Raw genomic sequence first — 17,117 nt, 5'->3', positions numbered from 1 at the left:
AAGGTATTTCTTTCTTTCTTTCTTGATGGGGAGAGATGGGCCTGCATCTTTGTATATCATGTGTAAGTCGAGGACAAGTTTTGGGGCCAAAATTATGGATTTTGCTATGACCGGTGGATAAGTCAGTGGTAAAACTTCTGGGCATATAGCAAAGGATCTAAAGGATGAAGCAAAGCAAAATAGTGTCAAAGAACTTACGAAATTGTGCTTACTCTTAAGGCTGGGTGGATAAGAGAGTAGTGCTTCACATATTATACTCTTGCTTTTCACCAGAGGACGGTTCCTTCTTTTAAATAAGAGTTAAGATACAGTACTTACATTGACCCGTGGATACGTCAACTCAGGTCTTTTGGGTCAATTTTTTAACCTAAATTTCTAGACTTATAGATGCGTATATGCAGTAGTTGCCTGCTCCCTGCATGCACCCTTTCCACAAATGGCTCTGGCAGACTTTTGGAGTTAAAAATGGACCCCTGCCTCCATCCCCCATTTCTCTGAGAATTGGATCATGTTCTTAATATTGAGCTCAGTGACTTTTAAGTGCTGTAGCGCCATACTCTGGGATCCTGGGATTTGACGTTTTACAAGGTCTTTAGCCTTCTTCTCTGCTCAAAAGTGCTGGTGCCTCACCAAACTGCAGATCCCAGGATTCTGTAGGATGGTGCCATGGCAGGTAAAGTGCTGTCAAACCACATTATTTATGCAGTGCAGATGCATCCCCAGCTTTTCTTTGCCTGTTAACGGTCAACATCAGAGTTGCAGGAAGTGACCTCTTTGGACTACAGCTTGGCTGGGGGATTCTGGGAATTGTGGTCCAAAGAGGGGGGCAAAGTACAATATCAGTGTAACATATTCCAAGCTGTAGGCAAGAGCAAAATCTACTCAGCAGCCAAAAGGCTATCTTAGAATCAACTTGGGGGGGGGGGGGGGAGAGACTCCCTGTATAAACAGATGACTCTGGGTTGCATCTGCACTGCAGAATTAATGCAGTTTGGCACCGCTTTAGCTGCCATGGCTCCATCCTATGGAATTCTAGGATTTGTCATTTTGGGAGATATTTAGCCTTCCCTCACAGAGGGCTCTGGTGTTGCAGCAAACTAAAAATCCCTGGATGCCACAGGATGGAGCCATGGCATTTAAAGCGGCATCTAAGTGCATCAATTCCACAGTGTAGATGCAACCTTGAAAGTACGTGACTCCATCCCTTGCTATCCCTTGCTACCTGCTTGCTGTTGCTACTTGCTATTGCCGTGCCGTGAGTTAACAAGTCCTGTTTTTCTTCCTTCAGAAACCTGCCTCTGGCTATCATCATCTCTCTCCCCATTGTCACCTTGGTTTATGTGCTGACCAACCTGGCTTACTTCACCACCCTGTCGGTGGATGAGATGCTGTCATCCGAAGCCGTTGCCGTGGTAAAGTGAAACGGGTCCAAACGGCTCCTTATCTACATGACTACATAGTTATTTCTCCCCCCTTCACATTACGCTCCCTGCTCCTTTGTGCTCATCCCTCCTCCCCATTGCGCTGGCTGAGCAAGCTGTGCGCAATCTCAGAGGTCTGTCCATCTCTGTGGTTGAGTCAGGCATTCACATGATGATGAGCTGGACGCATGGGGAGGTATGAACCGGATGATGTGCCCAGTCTCGGAAGGAGGGGAACCTCTGGTTTTGAATGGGAAGCAGCGCCACAGGGCTGTGTTATCTCACAATCTGTTGCCACAGTGACATCTTGCAAAAAAGCATTGACGTGAGCTGCCCTCCTTTTTTAGTTTTTAAACAGGTTTTACTGTAGGAAGAGCACACCATACAGAAGCAAGATAAATCCTAATATATTTATTTTTATTACTGTATATAAGTTGACCTTGTGTATAAGTCAAGGGCAGGTTTTGGAACCAAAATTATTTATTTTGATATAACCCATGAATAAGTTGATGTGACAAAGGATGTGAAGAATGAATCTAAGGAAATCCATGCCAATGAATGTACAAAATTCCAGCAGGCATAACTATTTGTGTTCGTACTACAGAGTGGATGGATGAGAGAGTAGAAGGCATCAGTGGTTTCAGGTCACATTACACGCTTGTCTTTCAACAGGCAATGGTTCCTTTTTATATATATGAGAGTTAATGTAAAGTATTTACATTGTTCCGTGGATATGTCGACTCAGGTTTTTGGTCTCAATTTTTTGACTAAAATTTCTAGACTTATACATGAGTATAATACAGTATTTATATACTGCATTTACACCCCACTCTTCAGCCAGAAAGACTCTCGGAGCGCCTTACAGATAGTGAATTAGACATTTCCCTGCCCTCAGGCTTACAATCTAAAAAAGACATGGCACAAAGGGAGAAGGGAATGGCAGCGGGAGGGGAATAAGTCCAGTGGTTCTTCTCTCCCTCCGAGGCAATACAATACCAAGGCAACTGGTAGCCAGGCGTTCCAATTACAGGATGTGGAAGCTGCATTTTACAAGATAACTAGTTACCTAACTAGTCTAAATGCATCTGAGGAAGTAGGCTGTAGTCTATGAAAGCTCACGCTGCCAGCTTCTTTCAGTTAGTCTCAAAGGTGCTACAAGATCTCTCTACATAGAAACCTAACTAGTTATCTAACTGTGTTCGACGAGATAACTAGTTACACTCTAGATGCCATCTTGTTTTGCCTGTGATTCCCCTGGTAAGGCCAGTATGTAGAGTGATCTTGTAGCACCTTTCAGACTAACTGGAAGAAAGAAGTTGACAGCATGAACTTTCATAGACTGAAGTCTACTTCCTCAGATGCATATTACTAGTACTACTATTATTATTATTAGCCATCCTCCCAGGTGAATTTTTGACCGTCTCTTTCCTCCTCTTTTACTAACAGGACTTTGGGAACTATCACTTGGGCATCATGTCTTGGATCATCCCTGTCTTCGTTGGGTTGTCGTGTTTTGGTTCTGTCAACGGGTCTCTTTTCACTTCATCTAGGTACGTTTCTAGCTCCAAGTGGATTCTTTTGGGGCAGTTGACAGTCGGGTGCCATAATGCGGTACCCCAAACCAAACTTGGAGCAACCTGGCCTTATGCTGGCCAGAATCCATCAGTCCCAACCAGCATGCCCAGTTGTTGGGGATTATGGGTCTTGTACTTCAAAAATCTAAGGGGCACCAGTTTGCTTATTTTTTATGGAGCAAGGGGGGGTGTCTTTACAGATAGGGGGGGAGTGAGCAGAAATATCTCTTGCCACAGAAAAACTGGGCAACTATGAGTATGAACTACCATTGATGAAATCCTGATAATGTCTGTCTTATTCATGTCTGAATTTCGCTATGGAAGCGGTTGGATATTTTTAATCAGTACCATAAAATTCACATTCATTTCCAAAGTTGCAGAAGCAGTGTTATACATGCAATGCGTACAGCCGTGCATTGCACATGGATGTGCTTGTGCATTTGGTTGTGCATTGGATTGCACATTGGCCAACTTAGTAGTTCAATTGCACAACATGGCTCTTTAACACGAGGGCTGCATAATGTAATTCCTGGGTAACCCCTGCGTATGGAGGTTTATAATCTTGGCTGCTGGGTTAGAAGTGTATAATAAGATCTGGGCCTCTGATAAGCTACTCAGCAGTTTTAAATTAAAAGAGAGCTCTTTGAATTGACAGCCGGTTCTTTCCTTCAGGCTGTTCTTCGTTGGCTCTCGGGAGGGTCACCTGCCATCTGTACTCTCCATGATCCATCCCAGACTCCTCACGCCAGTGCCTTCCCTCATCTTCACAGTAAGGATTGTGTAAATCTTTCTTTTCATAGTATTGGCATAGTATTAATAATGGATATTTTTTATTGATGCACCCAGTAACAAGACAAAAGACAAATCAGAAATAGGCCAGTAAGTCCAGTAGAGGTACGAGAGGAGGAGGAAGATGCCTGCATCTGCATTCATGATTTTTGTTCATGTGCTTTCAAGTCAGATCTGACATAGAGCGACCCTTGGCAGGATTTGATTCTGAGGAAGTTTTGCCATGGCTTTCCTCTGAGGCTGAGAATATGTAGCCTGTCGAAGGTTACCCAGTGGATTTCCATGGCTGAGCAGAGATTCTAAACACTGGTCTCCTGGACCCAACATTCAAAACATTACATCAGGCTGGCTTTCAAGGTTTATTTATTGCCTTCCTCTAAGACTGAGAGAGTATGGGTTTCCACGGTTGAGAGGAGACTTGAACCCTGGTCTCCATAGCCCTAGTTCAACACTCAAACCATTAAATCATATGGGCTCTTTTACACACTCCAACATACCAAAGAGGGCCTAAATATCCCAAAGGGACAAGATCCCATCTGACTTTGGAAGCTAAGCAAGGTCAGCCCTGTTTAGTACTTGGATGAGAGACCACCAAGGAATACCAGCTACTGTAGTTTATATTTCTGAGGAAGGAACTGGTAGAGCTACCTCTGAATATTCCTTGCCTGAGGCTTCATCTGTGCTGCAGAAATAATCTAGTTTGACACCACTTTAACTGCCATGGCCCGGTGCTGGGATTTGTAGTTTGTTGTGGCCTTAGAGCTCTCTGACAGGGAAGGCTATATATCTCACAAAATTACAAATCCCAGAATTGCATCACATTGCATTGAGCCATGGTGGTTAAAATGGTGTCAAACGCAGCCTAAGAAAAACCCTGCAGGATTCATGTTGGGGCCATAAATCGACAGATTACTTGAAGGCACATGTTCACGCAATAGTACCATAGATTATGCTAGAATCTGAGCAAGCAGTTCTTAACCTTTGAATCATGGTCCCTTTGAGAATAAGATGAAAGCTATGGATGCCTTTCTCAGCAAAACGTGTTCAAACACAGTATTCAAAATAACAAGAAGGAAATTGGTTTTCATTCATGATTTGAGTTACCTTATGTGCCGTGTAAGACGGAAGCTGGTGTGTATCTGTGTGTGTCTTTGAAGATGGAACACCCGCTCCTATACCAGGGATTAAGACCCCTTATTATCTATATTGCTTCTGGCCAGTAAAGTTGCTCATATATGTCCACCATTTTAGGATGGAGGATGCCTTCCCTTTGCAGCTTGCTATCGTAAAGGTTGCAGTAAAGCTTAGAAGGGCTTTTACCATTGGGTTTTGCTGAGATCCCTGGTTTTCAGATGGCACAGCAGCAGAGAAGATTTAAAAAATCATCACTTAAACTCACAGCTGTCTTCTCCCGCATTTTGGCTGTCTTGAAATTTGGCGTCACTTTCTCTTTATGAATAAATCATTAAAAACCAGTCTGCAAAGGGATCTTGCAGCACCTTTGAGACTAACTTGAAAGAGAGAAGTTGGTAGCCTGAGCTTTTGTAGACTTGAACCTACGTCTTCAGATGCATGGACTGAAAAACCAAGGTCTGCAGAAGCTTTGTAAATGTCTATACGCATTTGCAAACATGACTTTTGCTTTACATGCAATGCAGAGGCTGTTAGAGATTCCTTCATAAGAAGAAAATCAAAGAGGGCAGGTTAGTCTTAGGAAAAGAAAAAGCAGGAGAGTAGGGGATCTCCAATTCCAAAACATTTACTATATCTGGATAGAGTATACCACGTTCATTCTAAAGACTGTGGTGACGGAGACTCTAATCCTGTTCACACCCAGCTTCCCCATATATTGATCTTTTGCCAGTTGCTGCTGCTGCTTTTATAACAGCAGGGACATGATTTTTTCAACACCAGCATGCTTTGACGCGAGAGGAATTGGCAGCCGTCACAGATACGGGGCCAGATCGCCTGCTGACTTGCACATGGTTTCTGCAACTTTTCTGGAATCATGGAAAGCATCAAGTTGCAAGAGGATTCCCAAGGGTCAACTAGTCCACCATCCCCCTCCAGTACTGGAGTCCATATAGTTGAAGTATCCCCAACAGGCATCCATCCTACTTCAGAATTGGAAAATGCACCGCTTTCCAAAGAGTCTTTCCCATTCTTGCAAGAGTTCTTCCCATCAGGGAGTAGTTCCTAATCTTCAGTTGGAATCCCCTTTTTGTGATTTGCTTTCATTGGGGTTTTGGTTGTACCGTCTGGTGCAGCAGAGAGCAAATGTGAAACTGTATTTGTAACGGTGGATAACAAATAAGGTTAAAACCAGTCTATAAGTAACATCATATCCCAGTTTTAGAACAATAAATAAATTAATATCCCAGCTGGTAGGTCTAAATCAGTGATACCCCAAACTGCAGATGTTTTGGACTTCTGCTCCCAGAATCCCTGAACTTCATCCAAGGTAGCTGGGGCTTCTGGGCACTGAAGTCCAAAACACATGGAGGACCAAAGTTTGGAAACCACTGGTCTAAAGCCTTTTATGCATCAGTGTTTCCCTGGTGCATACCTTTTTTGTATGGATTTCGCTTCTTTTATCTTCCACCTATAGGTTTCTGTGACATCCTGCCATTAGTTAGAGGAACAGTATTTACCCATTCTTTATGCATTGGAAGTAAACAGACCAAATACCAACCCAAAAAGGCATCTTTGCTTGGTCTCCATCCCTGCTTTGACTGTGTCTTCTTGCATAGCCCAAGGGGGTTGGATTGGATGTCCCTTGGGGTCTCTTGTAACTCTATGGCTCTATAGACTCCCAGCTCAAAATGACCATGTTTTGTTAATCTTGTTAATCAAATTCTTGGCATGGGAATAAGGAGAAAGAATAGCTGTTTGGGTCAGTTGCCTTCACTCATGATTTTTCGTTGGCATATTTTTTTTATCTCCACTCTCCAGTGCATCATGACTTTGCTCTACGCCTTCTCCAACGACATTTTCTCGGTCATCAACTTTTTCAGCTTTTTCAACTGGCTCTGTGTGGCCCTGGCTATTATCGGGATGTTGTGGTTGCGTTACAAGAAGCCAGAGCTGGAGAGGCCTATAAAGGTGAGGACACTGTGATGTCAAGACGTCTTGGGATCCCTTCTTCTTGGGACTGAAATGGTCCGTTTTAGGACTGCAATCTGGATTGCAACGTTGCGTCAGTGCAGCCACCATTTTGCACAACCGGAAATCATGTTCTGTCACTCCCCATCACTTCCGGGGGCTTTGGTGGCCTTCTCTGGGAGGCTTCCCAAAATGTAATTATTTACTAAAATCTGCACTGGATCAGTGTTACAGTGGGTCCTTGTTATCCAATGGGGTTTGGTTCCAGGACCCGCCGTGGATAACAAAATCCGTGGATGCTCAAATCCCATTAAGTAGAATTTCATAGCAAAATGGTGTCCCTTATATAAAATAGAAAATAAGTTTTGCTATTTGGAATTTACACTTTTGGGGAATATTTTCAAGCTGTGGATGCTTGCATCCGTGGATTTAAAAATCCATGGATAAGGAGGGCTGACTGTACTTGGCAAGCCATGATTTTCTTTCCCACCCTCCAAAAAAAGAAACATTTGAAGGAATGCCTTGGGGTAGTTGGGAGTCTCAAAGGCTGCACAAGATGTCTCCAAGAGCCATAGGTGACCCTCATGATTCCCACCTTTGATTTAGAAGAAGCCATATTTGATCCCGTTGAAAATGGGCTTCGTTTAGGGTAGAAATCATCTGAGTTCTCTGACCTATTCAACCTTGTTGGCTCAAAGCTTTCATTTCTAAATATTTCTTTCTTTCCCGTGAGCAGGTTAACCTCATTCTGCCCGTCTTCTTCATCCTTGCCTGCGTCTTCCTTATCGTCGTCTCCTTCTGGATGACCCCAAAGGAGTGCGGCATTGGGTTCGCCATCATCCTCAGCGGGATCCCCATTTACTTCATTGGCGTCTGGTGGCAAAACAAACCCGAGTGGCTTCTTCAGGGCATACGTGAGTACAGGAGGAATGCAAAGAAATGTTACTCATAGGCAAGAATGGATTATTTATTGATCTTCTTCCCTGGTGTAAGAATGTATAACTCAAAAGAATGTATGACTTTCAAGGACCGCTCACAGTTGGTGATTTATTCTGTGAGAAATCTATAATATATTTTGGTGTAGAAAATCTTTGGTGGACACTTCATCCATGTGCAGAAAGCCATATGTTTTTGTTACAGGAAATCATGTATTCTGCACAGGACATTTGCTTTCGGCGCAGGAAAGGCGTATCTCTGCAGAAAACGTTTTCAGTGCAAAGCAACCCCCATGTGTGTGTTTTTCACAAAGAATAAGTCCTGAAGTGCAAAGTTTCTTGTCTGTCCCAAATTCTGCTCATCCGATTTTCCTAATGTTTGGGGAAATGCTATATTGAATATTTATCTCTGATCTTACCTCTCCTAGAATACAGCGATTATAATATTATGAGGCACAATATATGGGCGAGGAGAGATTTACCAATGTGTAAATCTACAGCGCTATATAAATAAAGTATAATAATGATAATAATAAGTACAAAACGCAAGGTCTGGTTGGCAAACAAAATGCAGCCAAAATATGCCAAAGGCATCAGATCTTGTCTCATCTTGGAAGCTAAGCAGGCTCGGCTCTGGTTAGAACTTGGATGGCAGACCGCCAATGAAAGCCAGATGTAGATTATTTTTCAGAGGAAGGAACTAGCAAAATCACCTCGAAGTATTCCTTGGTTAAGAAAAAGCTATTAAATTTGTGAGGTTGCCATAAGCCAGCAGGCGACTCGAAGGCACATAATAATACAATGTAGGTATTATCACCACAGTACAGATTTCCCTAAAAGATAGTAGATTCCCATCTGATCTTGGAAGCTAAGCAGGTTCAGCCGTGGTTAGTACTTGGATAGGAGACTGCTATAGGCTTTATTTCAGAGGAAGGACTAGCAAAACCAGCTCTTTAAGTATTCCTTGCCTAAAGAAACCCTATAAAAATTCATGGGATCGCCATAAATTGACAGGTGACTTGAATACACATACACACCTATATGCAATGTTCTTCCATAAGGGGGAATATAAAAGCAGTGATGGTGCATGTGGTTCTTCAACCACATTTGTCATCCCCTTGTGTCTACACAAGACCAGGCGTCGGGAGCCTTTGAGATGCTCTTGTCCTGGATTTCTTTAATCCGTAACCCAACAAAAACGGCAACTCTGAGCAGCCAAAATGAAGAAACGTCTTGTTGGATGGCAGCTCCATAACTAAACACCAGCCTTTGTCCTTCCGGTGTTCAAGGCAACGACAATAACAACGGGCCTGACCTAGAAATGCAGACAAGCAGAAGTGCCAGGGTTTTATCTCTCTTTATGTTACTTGGGAGGAGAGGAAAAACAGGTTTTCACCCCCGTCTTCAACTCCAGGAGACTGTCTACACACACACACACACAATCTGTCTCTCCTCTTCTCCATCCCTCCTTTCTTCTTCTTCCAAGTATTGCTCTCAGTTCTTAGAAAAGCCATTTTTCCTTCAGCCGCCGGGTGACAGATTAGCATGTTAATTCCCTCAGCTGTTCTGCAAGCCTCTTTCACCCGAAAAATACTTGGTCAGACAGGAGGGAAGGGTGAGCCGGGGAATATTCCAAGAAGGACAGAATTAATATCTTGCAAACACCTTAATTAATTAGAAACTGCCAGCCCTCGGTCTGTCTTGGGTAAACCACCATAACCTTCGCCTGCCCTCTCATGCGTGCAGAACAGAACAATTGTGCCGCCATGGGCAGGAAAGAGACGTGAAATGGGCCACGAACCAAATGGTCAAGAGTGAAAGCCCTACGGAGGGAGAGCATCACTTCTCTGCCCATTGGGGATTCTGGAAGCTGCAGTCCAATGCATCTGGTTGCAAAAAGCCTGTACATACACATACACACATATGCACACCTATGTTCCTTTTGTCCTTTGGGAAATGTGATGGGAAAGACCTAGCGCTTGGGAGAGTTATTTTGAGGGAATTGCACATTCCGTTGCAGGCCTATCCCAGGCAGTTTTTAAATCATGATTTTTCAATGTGAATTTTGTATTTCATTATCGTCCTACGTATTGTAATACAAATATTGTGTAGAGATGTGATTTAATATGTGTTTTGACTGTATCGTAACCCACCTCGAGCCGTGAGGAGAGGCGGGTAAGAAATAAAAATTATTATTATTATTATTATTATTATTATTACTACTACTACTACTACTACTACTATTCTCTGAAGATGCCAGTTACAGATGCCAGCGAAATGTCAGGAATAAACTCTTCTAGAACATGGTCACATAGCCTGAAAAACCCACCCAAAAATTATTAATTAATTAGTTAATTAATTAATCACTTAATTAAAAGACCTCTGGAATAAGAGTTTGCTCATCTCATTTTCCTTTCCTCCAACAGAGTCCACAACAGTCTTGTGCCAGAAGCTGATGGAGGTCGTCCCCCAAGAGTCTTAAAGGAAACCTGGGGGAAGCATCAACATTTTTTGGTTCAAGCCAACGCACAATATTCTTTTTCGGAAGAAAACAAAAACCCATGAGTATGTCCGATTCCTCCGTTTTTTTTTTTTCCATTATGCTTTTGTTTTTAAAATCAAAGTCGGGGGATTGAGCAGAGAGCAGTCCCTAGACACCTTGCCACCGGAAAGTCCTTGCTTCCGCCTTTCACTCCATCCAGGCAGCTGTGACAAAATGGAGATGGAGGGAGAAGTTAAAAATTACTCCCAAGAAGAGAAGCTTCTGCTGGGAGCCTCCAAAGGCCTCCAGACAATCTACAGGGACATTTAGGTTTCCATGCTCAGCTATGAGCGTAGACTCTTAGCTCTGATCTTGACCAGTCCTCTTTTTATTTAGTTCACCGCTTTGCTCCTCCAAAAGTTTGCTTTCCTTTCCAAAAGTTCACCAAGAGCCGCCTGCTTCCCATAGAGCTGCCTCCAGGTTTTGCAGGAAAAAAACACCACTACAACAACAAAAAATCCAATGGAACTGATTCATCCGGCAATGCAGGGTTTTCTTGGGAGGAGAAAAATAAAAAAGCCAAGGTTTTCTTTAGCGTTACACTCCTTTGTGCAAATGGACGGGGCACTCCCACAAGTGACAGACACGAATCTGTCATGGACCTACTTTGATATCAACTAGTTCTGATTCTGAAATAGTTGGATGCCCCAACATGAACTTTTAAAACATTGTCTTGGTTGTTTATTATTATTATTATCATCGTTATTGTTTTTTAGGGATCTACTTTTTTTATTTTTCAGACTTTTTTGTCTCTTCTTTTAAAAGACTCCCAGCCTAATTCTGTTATGACCTAACAATAAACATTTTACATGTTGCTGTGTTTGCAAAAACGCCGTGATTGTTCTGAGCAAGCCTGAGCCAATGCTTTTTGGTACGTGGGTAAAGAAGCAGTGCTCCGGATCGACACAGCAGCCACAATGTGGGAGATAGGACCGAAATTTGCAGGTTTTTGGCTGGACAGGCGGATTGCCGAGCTTTGATGCCGAAAGTGAAATCCAGCTTCCTTCATTTGCCTTGCTTCGCCTTTGTACCGCCTAGAAAACCATCAGTTGGCATGTTCCGATTGTATCTGATGGCTATGCGAACCGAGTTGCTTTCCTTACTAGAAAGAATGTTGAAATGTAGTTCCGTAAATATTTAGGGTTTGAGGGGTGGGTTATGGGGAGGTGGGTTCCAGAGACTGGGATTGTAGAGGACTTGGGGAGAAAATGATCCGAAAGTAGTATTTATGGGAGGATTCTGTGATAACTTGGCTCTGGTTGAGCGAACGTAGAATCTAGGAGAGGCTTTGTTACTGGTCCAGTATGCAACGGTAGGTTCTCGTGAACTTAAAAATGAAAAGGCTTGGAGGTTGTCCTCCAACCTTTTTGGGTTTTGCTCTTGGTAGCTGCCATGTTGCTTTACTACTTAACCCCCATAAAGAATGGGACCAAGTAGCTCATATTTAAGATGGATGTGTGGTCCCTAGAAACCCATTAACACAAGTTTCATGGGTTTTTCCTTCCTTTCTCCTTCCCATCCAGAGTTGTTCCTGTGTAGCAACAGGGTGACTAGAAGGTAATTCTCATTAACATTTGCTTCATGGCCTCCTTTCTGTGTATTGATGGATGGGAATTAAACTTGACCGCTGGAAGTCCCACCTTCCAGGACAATAGACCTTTACAGTCTAATCCCAACCTTTGGTCTGCCATATGTGTTGGACTTCAGGTCCCAGAAGCCTTGGCATTCAGGGATTATGGGTGCTGATGTCCAACACATCTGGAGGACCAAGGCTGGGAACTATTGGTCTAACCAATAGGACCAACGTTTGGAGAGGAAAATCCCAGATCGTGGCGCAGTCAGATTTTTCTCTCCGCAGTTATCCACACATCAGATCTTTTACGGGATTTAAATGGTGACGCTACTACGTTTTGTGGGGATGGTGCCTTTTTTGACCCTTCTCTTTTATTTATTTGTTTTTAATGCCATGTTGGGTATGGGGGGGGGGGAAGGCTGCTGAAGGTGAAACTTCCACCATTTTATCTTAATCTTAGGGGGAAATACGGGATTCCAAACTCCAACCTTTACACTTGCAGCAGTCCTACAATGAGGTTTCTTTCCTCCCTGGTAAAGAAATCTTAACTGATGGATCAAATCTGTTTTGAGGAATTAATTGTGCATGTGATTAAAAGGATAATTTGGGACAAGAAAGTGTGGCTTTCCTTTAAAACAGTGTTTTTAACCAACTGGCACAGTGCATGTGTTCGTGATGCTCCATCTTCTGAAATAGTGCCTACCACCAACAAGAATTTTTTTTAATGAATATTTGGCTTTAACATCGTGTGTTTCGCTGTCAAGCAGAGAGTGCGTATTCCATCTTATTTTTGGTGTCTACCCTATTATAACAAACCTAATTAGTTGATTTAGTGGCCATTTAATTGATCATGTACACTGTGGATGTGAAGTGTGTGTTTGTGTTGGCAGTACCCAAGTATCCTTGGAAGGTTTCGGTTGAGCAAGAATTATGATAGTCTTCCAAAGTCACTTCCGTGGGGGAAAAGTAGGTGTCTCTTTGGACCCAGAAGGCCAAAACAATTGGGTATTTGGAAGGATTATGCTGGCCGTAAGCCATAATCAGTCAATCAATTGGAAGGATAGGGTTGACTTGGGTCTCTCATGCAACACAGTTGTACCACTGTGGTTCCTTGGAAAATTACAGTTGACCAAGAATTACAATGGTCCTCCAAAGTCCCTTCCATGGGGAAAGAGTAGTCGTTTCTGTGGGCCCAGATGTACAAAACAGTTGGGTAATTGGAAGGATATGGCTGACATGGGTCGCTTTCACAACAACACAATTATACAGTGGGTCCTTGTTATCCGCTGGGGTTTGGTTCCAGGAGCCCTCGTGAATAACAAAATCCATGGATGCTCACATCCCATTAAATATAATGGCACAGCAAAATGGTGTTCCTTATATAAAATGGAAAAAATCAAGGTTTGCTATATGGAATTTACACTTATTTGGAATATTTTCAAGCCAAGGATGCTTGAATCCGTGGATAAAAAAATCCATGGATAAGGAGTGACGACTGTATCGCTGTGATTCCACTTTAACTGCAGTGGCTGCATCTTGCAAAATCCTTGGACTTATGTTTGAGTGAGGTACTAGAGCTCCCTAACAGAGAATTGTAAATATGGAACTACAAATCTCAGGATTTGACAGTGACTAAAAGTGCTGATATCAAACTGCTGCAGTTGTTCGATGTGAAAGAGATCCTAGTGTCTAAATCTTTCTTCTAGAAGTTAGGTCCTGTGAATAAAACAGGACATGCCTAGTGAACCCCAGTCCTTGGCACTTGTGGCTATCCCATTTCATATGGTAGACATATTTTTTGTGGAGTGGGGACATGCAAAAACAACCCTTGGGATGCCTATGAGCATTTTCCCTCTTTCCTGTTTCAGGTTAATGTCAAAAAGATTGGTTTCAAATTTTAGACAGTACATCTGTCTCCAGACACAAACTGTGTTATCCGATCACGTTTTCTTTTTGGAACCCATTAACTTATTAATACTGTGTTTTCCTTTCCTTTTTGCTTTGTTTTTGCTTTTCTATTGAGTTTTGTAGCGCAAGGATATTGAAATACAGCAGCCGTTCTTCCCGAGTTGGAGATGTAATTGTGCTTAAAGCAGAACAGGCCAGCGGTTGTGGGTCGACATCTTGTCTGTTGCGGTGCCAAGAACGGCACATTTCTCGTAACCAGGGCGCCACATTCAATGGGACGTATTTGTAATTCTTTGTTGACTCTTGGGCATTGTTTATGGAGCCTTCTGGGTCACTTTGTCCCAAATGCCTCCCTCCATCTTCAGTGTTGCAGAGCCGCCTTTGTTCTTCCCGTTCTGTTTTTTCCAGAATATTTAAAAGGAAATTAGTTGCCACTGTATTTACAATTCCCAAATGGCATGGCAAGTCAAAGACACTGACGTCTTGTAGCATATTGTCTGGCGGAAGATGGATGGGGACCTTTTTTTACAGAGTTTCTTGCACACACGTAGTATATTTACTCCAAGTACATGTGGGATTAATAATGCTGTTACCTAACTGGAGTAATTGGCCACAAATATTTCATAACTGTTTACTTAGAAGGGGAAAAGAGTTGTATTACAGAAAAGCATCCTCCCCAATAGTTGAATCTAGAGCATATGACTGGGACCTATAACCAAATACCTGTGTGGCACTCGATGGTGGCACTATGTTTCCACATTAACTGTGTCTTGTGGAAACCTGGGATGTGTAGTTTTGGTGAGACAACTAGGGCTCTGGCTGAGAACTAAACATCCCTCCTTAAATTGCAGATCCCAGGTTTGCATGGGATGGAACCATGGCAATTTAAGTGGAAGCATAGCACTATGATTGTGTAATTCAGTCAACCCTCCGTATTCAATTATCCATGGCTTGGAAATGCTCTCTCTCTCTCTCTCTCTCTCTCTCTCTCTCTCTCTCGCTCTCTTCCAAAAAGTGAACCTTGATTTTATGATCCTTTATTAGGGACACCATTTTACCAGGCCATTGGATTTAATGGGACGTGGGCATCCATAGATTTTGGCACCCACAGAACCAAACCCTAACGGATACCAAGGGCCCACTGTAGTGTCAAAGGGCCCCAAACTTTTGACCCAAAGACTTAAATGCAACCTGACATTACATGCTACAGCAGTACTTTGCTCTGAATTGTCCCAGAAACGAATCTCTCTCTTTGTTAAGCTGCTAGCTGGCTTGCTAGTTGAGTAGGAGCTTGTGACATGCCATGGCTGTATCTTATGGAAACCTGGGGTGTTTAGGTTGGTGTGGCATTAGGGGTCTCTGGTTGAAAATTTCAAATGCCCCCTCTGCAAATGCTGCAAATCCCAGGTTTTCATAGCATGCTGCCATGCCAATTAAAGGGACCCTGATAGCTATGCCATCCGCTGATAACCTTACCAAGGATATTGCATTCCATTTTGTGGGTACTGGGCATATTAAGTTTTCAGTGGGCCTTTTTAAAAGATGGGGGGTTGCTTCTTATTTTGCCCCCTTTAAGTTTTTGGTTTTGGGGGGCCGTGGATTTATTTTTCCCTGTTATGTTTTTGCCAGATGGATGGATGGATAGAAGTGTTGGTGGATAGATGAGTGGATGGATGGATGGATGGATGTGTTGATGAATAGATGCGTGGATGGATGGATGGATGGATGGATGGATGGATGGATGGATGGATGGATGGATGTGTTGATGGATAGATGAGTGGATGGATGGATGGATGGATGGATGGATGGATGGATGGATGGATAATCTTTGGTTATATTAGGGTTACCTGAGCATCCATCCTCCTGTATCACACTGGTCCTGTTCTGGCCACAGGTCCTTTTAGGACTCACCAGCCAAGTTTGCCATGACATAAAGGGCATTTGGCATAAAAACTCAGGAGGTGGCCGACTTGAGTAGATGTTTAAGACCTGCTGAGCGAAAATCAGACTCCTGAGAAATCTCTATTTTCTTTTTAACATAGATATTTAAAATATATATATAATTTTTTTAATGTAAGGAAAAATGTAAACCTAATTTAAAAAGCTTTTGTTGTTGTCACTTGAAAAGAAATATTTTTTACTAATTTAACGATTTATGCTAGATTTTTAAATGGGAAAATGTCTTAAGTGTCTCAGTACGTTCTTCTGCGCATTTGTCCATAGAGCTTTGCTCTAAGATGTTCTGTTGCTTTTAGTATTATTATTATTATTATTATTATTATTATTTTATGAGTTCTGCTCCATTTTTGCCTTGTACCAAGATGTGTAATACACTGCATTTTCTTCCCTCTCTTTCTCTCTTTGTGCGTTTTCCTTTGGGACTCTTCGGCAACCATTTGCTGTTACATTTTGGATGTCTCTTTTTACATTGGAACGAAGTATTCTAAATGACAAAGTGTGGTCTTTTGGCTTGAAGACTCTTTATTAAAAAAAGAAATACACAATAATAATTACCTCGATCTGGTGTTTTCACAAACTTCCAGTTTCAATTCATATATATACACACATACATACACATACCCAGTTTCAGTTCATATAGACAGACTGATAGATAGATGGATCTATCCCATTTTGTCCGAAACCCTGGAGAAACATTGCTGCCGGTCAGTGTAAGCAATACCGACAAATAAGGATCCAATTCAGTTTAAGGCAGCGCCATAAATTCCTAGAGGAGCAAGTTTATCATGTAAATGGGTGAAATGCAACCAGATTTTTGTGATCGCTTCGGCTGTTACTCTCTTTCCAGCCGGTAAACATTTCCAAGCTGAAAGAAACATAGACGTTTATCACACTAGCGAGTTTCCACGGGCAAACGGGAGTTAAACTACATTTGGATTTAAAGAAGACTTGTAACTTCGGATAGCTTTTCACAGCGAAATAACGCAGTGTGCAATAACACGAAGTTAATCTGCAGTTAAAGTGGAGGAAACCAGACACTTTTCAAATTCGGAACTCAACCGAATTTAAAAAGTTGCCAGTTTCCTCCACTTTAACTGCGGATTAACTTCGCGTCGTGTCGCGTTAACTGCGATGTCGTGTGAAAACTTCAGGCATTTCCGGGTTTCCTTTGTGTTATATTGCATTTAAATCCTGTCTGCCGGCGGGATCTTGCAAGTGTGATAAACTTGATAGATAATGATGGATATCATAGCTTGTTTTGGTTGCCATCTCAATGGTCAGCGGTCATGCTATCTGGGGGCTTCTAGGAGCTGG

General features: G+C 42.5%; 1 protein-coding gene across 1 annotated transcript in view; it reads left to right on the top strand.

Moving 5' to 3' along the window:
* Nucleotides 1–16,194, top strand: part of SLC7A5 (solute carrier family 7 member 5) — a 48,308-nt gene extending 32,114 nt beyond the window's left edge. The window contains exons 5-10 of the mRNA XM_089476762.1: nt 1,289–1,412; nt 2,868–2,971; nt 3,668–3,764; nt 6,737–6,886; nt 7,623–7,800; nt 10,248–16,194. Coding sequence (XP_089332888.1) covers nt 1,289–1,412; nt 2,868–2,971; nt 3,668–3,764; nt 6,737–6,886; nt 7,623–7,800; nt 10,248–10,303 — 709 coding nt within the window. The 3' untranslated portion in view covers nt 10,304–16,194. The remainder of the gene's footprint in view (nt 1–1,288; nt 1,413–2,867; nt 2,972–3,667; nt 3,765–6,736; nt 6,887–7,622; nt 7,801–10,247) is intronic.
* The last annotated feature ends 923 nt before the right edge of the window (nt 16,195–17,117 follow it).

Source organism: Sceloporus occidentalis, unplaced genomic scaffold (assembly GCF_023333645.1).
Source record: "Sceloporus occidentalis isolate IW3139 unplaced genomic scaffold, rSceOcc1.0.p SCAF_10, whole genome shotgun sequence".
NCBI lineage: Eukaryota > Metazoa > Chordata > Lepidosauria > Squamata > Phrynosomatidae > Sceloporus > Sceloporus occidentalis.
The sequence above is the reverse complement of the archived record's forward strand: the minus strand, read 5'-3'. Positions and strand labels throughout refer to the sequence as shown.